Source organism: Hevea brasiliensis, chromosome 3 (assembly GCF_030052815.1).
Source record: "Hevea brasiliensis isolate MT/VB/25A 57/8 chromosome 3, ASM3005281v1, whole genome shotgun sequence".
Lineage (NCBI taxonomy): Eukaryota > Viridiplantae > Streptophyta > Magnoliopsida > Malpighiales > Euphorbiaceae > Hevea > Hevea brasiliensis.
In genome coordinates this window covers 5686972-5695303 of record NC_079495.1, presented here as the reverse complement: position 1 = coordinate 5695303, position 8332 = coordinate 5686972, and the positions used below count along the sequence as shown (strand labels likewise).

The following is an 8332-nucleotide window of genomic DNA, read 5'->3' as shown; positions in this document are numbered from 1 at the left end:
GCCAGCGAGTGTCTCTCAAGCCGAACTTTCGCTTAATAAACCAAATGCGGGGTCCCAGTGAGTGTCTCTCAAGCCGTGTCTACCCCGACTCCATAAAGGACCGGGTCCCAGCAAATGTCTCTCAAGCCGTGTCTACCCGTCCTGTCCATATCCAATACCATACCATACCATATCACACACACGCCAACGCACGCACACTGCTTCAAATTACCACAAACAACATCCATGGCACTTCATCAATTATGAATGCAAGATAAAAACATGCCTAGTATTTAACTACATAGATACATATTTATAAGTGATGCATGGACATGCTTGAACATATAACAATATCGATATTATAATTAAAATTAATATTTTACTCACTGACTTAACCGCGGTCATTGCGGCGGCTGGGCGGAGGAGAAAGGCTATTCCAGCTCACCTGACAAAATTTCATTGCAATTTTAATATATTTAACTCAATACAAGTTTGGACAAGACCAAAGACACCCTAAGTCATGCCAAAAATCTGGCAGAGTCTTCCTTATACCTAGAACCTACCCAACCTGAAAAATGGTTCAAAATGCACTTCTATATCCACAAGTCACACATCCACAACTCAATCACATCACATGGCCCCTCCTGGGCCCACCCAAACAATCAACAATCACAATTTGAAAAATTATAATTTAGTCCCTACAATTACCCCTTTCTAAAAACTACTCAAATGAGCTCTAAAAATTCTAAAATTTTGCCCTGCGGTCCTTAGCAATATTATAGAGCTAACACAAAAGGAATTATATTTTTCTAACCTACTACGAATATTTTAAAAGTTTTTAATCGAAATCAAGCACTAGATAATTAAGAAAAATGAGGGTTCGGGTTTACCTATGCCAATTCTGACCCTGGAAACGCGTTCAGGACGTCTGAAAACGATGGGGTAGCTTATAACCTCGACCCAATTCGGAGATTTTTTCGATAGCCTATCTGTCCGGCCCGAAATTGTAGACCTGAGCAACTGTTGAATTTCAGTGAATTGAAGGTACCTACGCGAAGCCCACAATACGGGGGTTAGTATCTAATTTTTATGAAATTTTCTAAGCTCATTTAATACTCGAAAAAATACTGTGAAGTCTCGTGGGACCTATCGAAAAACAGTGTTGAAAAAATTTGAAATGGGTATTGCCGCGAAGCTCTCGACGAGGGGAGCACTCCGGTACCCTCAGATTTTTGGTGGGGTTTACGTTTTCGGGAAATCTAGCTTGAAAGTCAAAATGGGCTAAAACTTCCTAAACAAAAATTGGGCAAACCGCTCAATGGATTTTGGTATTCTTGGTATCTATGGAAAGCTTTCGAGGTGTAGAAGTGTTTTGGGATGAGACACGGTCCGATTGGTGGCTGGATTGGCCGGAATCGGCCCGAGAAAGTGAAGCGGCTCGCGCGGGCAGGAGTGGTTTCGCGCGACGTTTTCGGCAGTGGAGGAGGGGCAAGGGAGATGCGCCGATGATTAAGGAGGGTTGGGGCGGTGGTTGGCCTGCAAGGGGCGGAGGGAGGAGAGAGAAAACGCGAGAGAGAGGGAGAGTGTCGGGGGCGCGAAGAAGAAGAAGAAAGAAAAAGAAAAAGAAAATGGGAGGAGAGAGAAAATGCGAGAGAGAGAGAGTGTGTGTCGAGGGCACGAAGAAGAAGAAGAAAGAAAAAGAAAATGGGCCGGTCCGATTCGACAAGTCCGATTCGGTTCGATTTGATTAGGCCGATTCGATTCAAGATAATTGAAATTAAATTTTTACTCTGCCCTGGGACAAAAAATGAGGGCCCAAAAATTTCAAAAACCCTGTTTTGATCTCAGACGATGGGTACATGGAATCTCATATCCGTCAATATCCATTACATTGAAAAATTTTCATTTTGGATCGTTGAGAATAAGATCTTTTCCCCCTTTTTCCCATTGTTATTAATTTAGAGTAACAAATAAGTTTGATCATGGAAGCTAGATTTGAGGGGGGAAATGTCATCAAATAACTCGACTAAGCATGGAAGTCATTGAGTTAATAGTACACAATATTCCTTTCGGATGAATGTTATTTCAATTTTCACATTCCATTCTATTTTGATATATTTATATCTTATTAAAATTGCCAAATTTTAGGTAAGTTTCAATGCATTTTTTTATTCAAAATTTTCTTATTGTCGTCATCATGATTAACAATATAACTAATACAAAGCTAAAGACTAAAGTGGAGTACATATATCCCAGAAATATTAGAAAATGTAGTCACCAAATCCAGAGCAAATAATGCTTTAAAAACTGCCAAACTGAATTCCATTTCCACTAGTGAAGTTGAAACTGCTGATATAACAGAAATGAAGAAGTACCAAATACAAGTATATAATTATAATGGAGAAAAGATTAAATAAATCCTAGTCAAATAGGTTCAAAATCAAGTTTTAGACTAAATAAATCTTTATACTTTTAATTAAGACTAAATAAACTCATATTTAATAAAATATTTTTTTAATAATAACATATTTTTTTTTATTTTTAAATAATAAAATATTAAAATTAATAATTTTTATTTATCATGTTTTTCAATTTTTTTTAAATTTTATTTTGATTAAAACTAATAAATAATTTTTAATATTTAAAATTTAAAAATAATAATAATATTTTATTATGCATAGATTTATTTAAGATGTAAGTGCTTATTTAACTCAAAATTTAATTTTAAACTTATTTAATCCTAGGACTTATTTAGTTTTTTTTTCCTAATATTATTATTGTTGTTATTTTGGTTACTAAAATTCAAACCATTAGTATTGGTGTATATTAATTTAGTTTGGAACATCGACGCTCCTGCATCTGAGAATCCCAACTCCCGAATAATCCAGAGGACCATGAACAGCAACATGAGGCTTCCCAACTTTTACACGGACAGCAGATATTTGGGGACACTTTGTCCGGGTGGCAGAAGCAATTTGTTGAGCCACTGACTCAAGAAGATTATGAGGTGTTCACTCAACAACTTCGTTAACTAAGCTGTTCCAGAACCAAGTAAACAGTTAAGATAATTATCATATTAAAAAAGGTTATATTTTTTAGCAGATGTTTTTGTAAAAAATTATGACTACTGTGATAATATTTATAGCCATCATCTAGCAAGAATAAAAGATTAAAATTATGAATATAATGTAATTAATTATATAATATAATTAAAATTATAATGTAATTATCATTATATTTTTATATTTAATTACAAAATAAAAATAAAAATAATTTAATATAATGATAATTTTAATTTTAATATTTAATTTATTTATAGTGTTAATAATAAGTGGTAATGATCACAATGATTAATAGTCGAGTGATAGTGATAGTGATGGTAACAGTGATGATAGCAATAACAGTGATTAGATAGTAATGGTGGTAAAATGTGATAGTTATAGTAGCCAGGTGAGAATTGCGATAGTAGTGATTAAATGATAATAGCGGTGATCAAGTGGTGATGGTAGAGTGATTAGATAGTAGTGGTGGCAAAATGTAGTAGTGATAGTAACCAGGTGAGGATTGCGATAATAGTGGTTAAATGATAATAACGGTGATCAAGTGGTGGTAATAGCGATGATAGCGGTGGTGATTGTGATAAGGTGGAAGTAATGATGGTAATATCAGTGGTGATTAGGTATTGATAGTGTTGACAATTAATAAAAAATTAAAATAAATAATCATGGTTACATTTATTTTTATATGTAACTGATTTTTTTTTAAAACATGCATTGCACTTTTTTATACTCGTTGAATATATTTGTAATTTAACATTTTTACATATTATTTTTTATTAGTTTTTTTATAATATTATATTAAAATATATTAATTATTACTATGCTAATATAATAATTTTTCATTTTTTTGTAATATATACGTTTCATATGCACTTATCATTTTCAAATTAAGTTAACAAAAATAAAAGTATATCAATAAAAATAAAAAATTATAAAAGTGAATTTATAATGAAAATTTTATTATTATAATATAATTTTATAATTATAAGTGTTTTATAAATATATAAATTTAATTATTTGTTATTTTATTAGTTTATAAGTTTTGAGTTTATCAACACTAATTGATTTTTACCATTTTATAATTTTTACTAAACATATATAATTAACATGAAAAAATTAAATTTTTTCAAATACTATTTAAGAATTTATGCACATAATAGTAAAATAAATTCAATTTGGTCTTCATGTAATGTTGATTTTTTTTTATATTTTTAGTTATTTTTAATTTATTTTATTACTTTTATTTGACAAGATTAATTGTGCACATTCACATTCATATCAATAAGTATCAATATTATTAATTTTTGTTTGATATATAATATTTTACATAATTTATTTTTTTTTATGACATGGAGAAAAATTTTTAAAATAAAATTGAAAAATATATTACTACTAATAAATTATTTATAAAAAAAAATAATAACTAAAATATCCTTTTTCTATAAAAAAAAAATAAAAAATCAATGCTAATAGAGTAAAAAATATTGATGTTAATATATTATTATTTTTAATTAAAATGATTATAATAAAAAACGTAAAGACAATTATTCGGTTTATATGGTTTATAGTAAAAATATTTTACCAAATTAAGTATTTTTAAATTAAATTTTTTATAATTATTTTTCTAGAAGTAAGGGTCAAATTTCAATAAAATATATTATTGAATCCAAATAAATAAAAATTCTATTAAATTAGGTAATACTTGTATTTATATGAAAATTCTGACTTTTTTAATTAAATTATCAATTTATGATTATATTTAAATATAAATTTATTAAATTAAAATAACAATTCTCTATTTAAAATATGATTTCTAATTCTTTTTATATATATTTACTATTTACCAAGTTAAGATAACATTATAGTATTAAAAAATTAAAAAAATATATTATATTTTTTTATATATACAACATTAACATTTTTAAATTTTTAATAATGTATTATTTTAAAACAAAAAATAGTATTAAAAAATATAATCATCCTATTAATTATATTAATTTTATAATTAAATTTAGACTTAATATATTCTGTTAATTATTAATTTTTTAAATAATATATGTTTATCTATTTGAATTTTTTTTCTTATATATATAATTTGTTTTTTTTATGTTTTGTACTTAATTATTTATTATTTAAAAATTTTATATTCATATCATTTAATATATATTACATATTAATTAATTAATTTTTTTATAATTCAATGAATATATATATATATATATATATATATATATATATATATATATATATATATATAGCTTATTAATTAATAGCATTTACATATGACTTATAAATTCAATTTTAATTAGAATTAATTTATATATTAATGTAATAATTAAGAATTTTAAAAATATATCTATAATTAAGAAAAATATAATTTATTTTATATGAATTTTTTTAATGAACTAATAAGAAATTAAATTAAATGAGAATTTAAGAAATATTAATAAAAAAATTCAAATGTTTAGCTGACAAAAATTAATTTTTTTTCTTTTTCTTTACATAAATTTAAATATAATTATGTTAAAATAAATTTACATAAATAATTAGAAGATATAGATAAAATTTATTAGGATTCATTAAAAAAGTTATTCATATAAATAAAACATCTTTCTATTTTTGTACATAATATAAATCATAAAAGTATTTTTATAAAATTATATTACATAAAAATTTAATTAAGTAGACTTTAAATAGATCTATGTAAACTCTAAAATTATATAAACAATTAAATTTTAAGTTTTAAAAATTTTAAATTTATATAAACTCTAAAATTAAATTAAATATTAAAAATATAATTGCAATACTATAAATAATAAAGAACAATCTGATTAAAACCAATGTTCCCCCTTCACGCATATATATATATAGATGATCATTACGCTACTTTAAGTATAATTAATTATATTATATAATTGTCATTCCATTGTATCAAATTTTTTAGTGTTATCAAATATTGTAATCAAATATGTAATATAATTACGATTATATTATAAGTTTAATTATGTCATACCAAACATAACCTAACTGTATAAAATAGATATCAATATAGGAATAATGATGAACATGGTTTACGAAGACATGAGGGACTACTTATTAACTTTGGATAATCAGAAGCACTAATTAGGAAATTTTGTTCTCATATAAAAAAATTAGGTGGAACATGTTGCTCACCGATAAATTTCAGCGTAGCTAAGAGTATCTGACTGCTGGTTAGATTTACCAGCTGCCCTGAGATCCATCCAGGCATCTACATCTATCATGAACTTCTGACCCAATGTCCTTTCTGCTTTCACCCCATGGAAGCCACGGAACTTCAACCCTCCTAATATGAGTGTGTCTCCCCCAATTATCTTATCGTTTTCCATCATTCCCTGATGAATAACATTATTGTTAACCATATTCATAAATAGCAAATTTAAAAATGCAGCATTAATAGAAAATGTAAAGTCAAAAACATGTTTTCAAGTTCAGCATACAGATGCCTAAGAGGACATGATAACTTGACGTTTCTCTTCCTTTCTAGCCAGACATGATGATGTTAATGTAATAAAGATAATATATATTGAAATGTTACAAGAAACAAATTGATGACAAGTTCAATAAGCATTAGACATTTTCACATCATAGTACACACTTGCTAGCCTCTTAAACGTGACCAGTATAACATGCCGCAAGAAGAAGATAAGGTTGTGCAATAAATAACAAGAGGACTAACCTCCAAAAAAGGGGTCATCCCACATCCTGGCATCCAGTTCAGAAATCTCTAGTCATGGCACAACAAAGTCAAGATATGCTGACTGGTCCAGTCTTAAGAACACAGTATCACTAAGAGTTATAAGAAACACTATGGGCCTGTTCTGGAGAAAGGGATTGTTTTTTGAAAAAATTTTTTAAAAAAATAGGAATTTTCGTATTCATGTGTGTCAGTTTTTTTAATTATAAAAGATATAAATATTTTTTTATTTTTTTAAATTAGAAAATCATTTTTTATTATTTACCAATGAACACGTTTTTTATATTTTAGAAAATGAAATCCGTAATTTTCTTATAAAATAGAAAATAAAAAACCGAAAACTACTTTCCATAAGTGAATAGACCCTAGACTTCTTTAACTTGCTTTTTGGTATTGTACCAATCTTCTATTTGGCAAGTTAAGAAAGCAAGGGACTCCCAAATAATCAGCAAATATTAACATATTAGAAAAAAAAAGTGAGGCTCTACCATGATAAATCAGATTATATTTAATTTTCCTAAATATCCGTATCATCTTCTAAATACATAAATCATTATAGCCATTCTGGTAATGTTGACTACTATTTTATAAGCTATTGCTTAGACAGAGTCTATAACCGCATCAATCATTTCTTTTGCATTTGTCAGATGAAGAAAAAGAAAGAATTCCTACTCATTTTCTCTAGTACCTGCATAATGGAGTTTGAAAGAGAGAAAGGGAGACTTTGCCCCTTTCATGACGGTTCAAGGGGAAAGTGCACTGTCTGCCTATCAACTAAGGAAAGGGCGATATTCATGTGCGCCAAAAATCAAACACATTGTAAGCATGCAGCAGACCCTCCCAAACAACCACACTAGGAATGTACCTTTAGGATGATTCAAAATGAACATTTAAATCATTACTTTAATATCTCTTCTTCTTTTTTTAATAAACCAATATCAAACTACAAAAATCCTACACAAAATAATAACAAATTAAAAATACAAAAAGCACCATATACTACATTCACTCATCCTGTGCTATATAGCTAGGGAAGAATACCCAATACTGAAATAAATTAGATAAGCCGTGAAATTAATATATTAAACATCATTAAAATTTACAAAAATTTAATCAAGTTCAGAGACATATACTGGTTAATAGAATCTAAGTAATCGTAAATTCAAATCAGCAATCCAAAATTCAAAACCCTAACCTTGGGGCAAAACCCTGCAGCGATTCCCCACCAGATGTTCGTACACTGCTTGTGTTGCCGCTTCTAACCGCCAGGCTAGCCCGCACTAGGCACGAGCTACCAGCGGTTTTACCTCCTCCGGCGAATGATGATGGCTGCGCAGGAAAAAGCACTTTGCGTTTGTGGTGTGGGATTTCCAATCATTTTAGCCCATTGGGTTTTCCAAATTCCAACTATAGGCATGGGCCGGCAAACTTATTTTAGATGATTAGGAAAGAAAGTTCTACGACACCGTTTAGCAGTTTTACTTTTGCAATCCCACTCCAGCCCAATTTTTAAAATCAGAATGGTGAATAAACTAGACTAATAACTAATCAACTATTA

General features: G+C 28.2%; 1 protein-coding gene across 1 annotated transcript; it reads right to left on the bottom strand.

Annotated features, from left to right (window-relative positions):
* Positions 1 to 395: 395 nt before the first annotated feature.
* Positions 396 to 8183, bottom strand: LOC110644103 (dihydroneopterin aldolase 2-like). The gene is made up of 4 exons (XM_058143695.1): positions 7970 to 8183; positions 6213 to 6412; positions 870 to 1027; positions 396 to 424 (listed from the first exon to the last, which is right to left on the bottom strand). The coding sequence occupies exons 2-4, from the start codon at positions 6407 to 6409 to the stop codon at positions 411 to 413; spliced, it is 369 nt and encodes a 122-aa protein (XP_057999678.1). The 5' UTR covers positions 6410 to 6412; positions 7970 to 8183; the 3' UTR covers positions 396 to 410.
* Between the last annotated feature and the right edge of the window lie 149 nt (positions 8184 to 8332).

Bases quoted from the DNA above. Each gene is read 5' to 3' on its own strand.
- LOC110644103 (XM_058143695.1), bottom strand. From the start codon at position 6,409: ATGATGGAAAACGATAAGATAATTGGGGGAGACACACTCATATTAGGA. The intron at 1,028-6,212 runs GTGAGCAACATG...GGCTTCGCGTAG, and splicing joins AGCTACGCTGAAATTTATCG to GTACCTTCAATTCACTGAAA.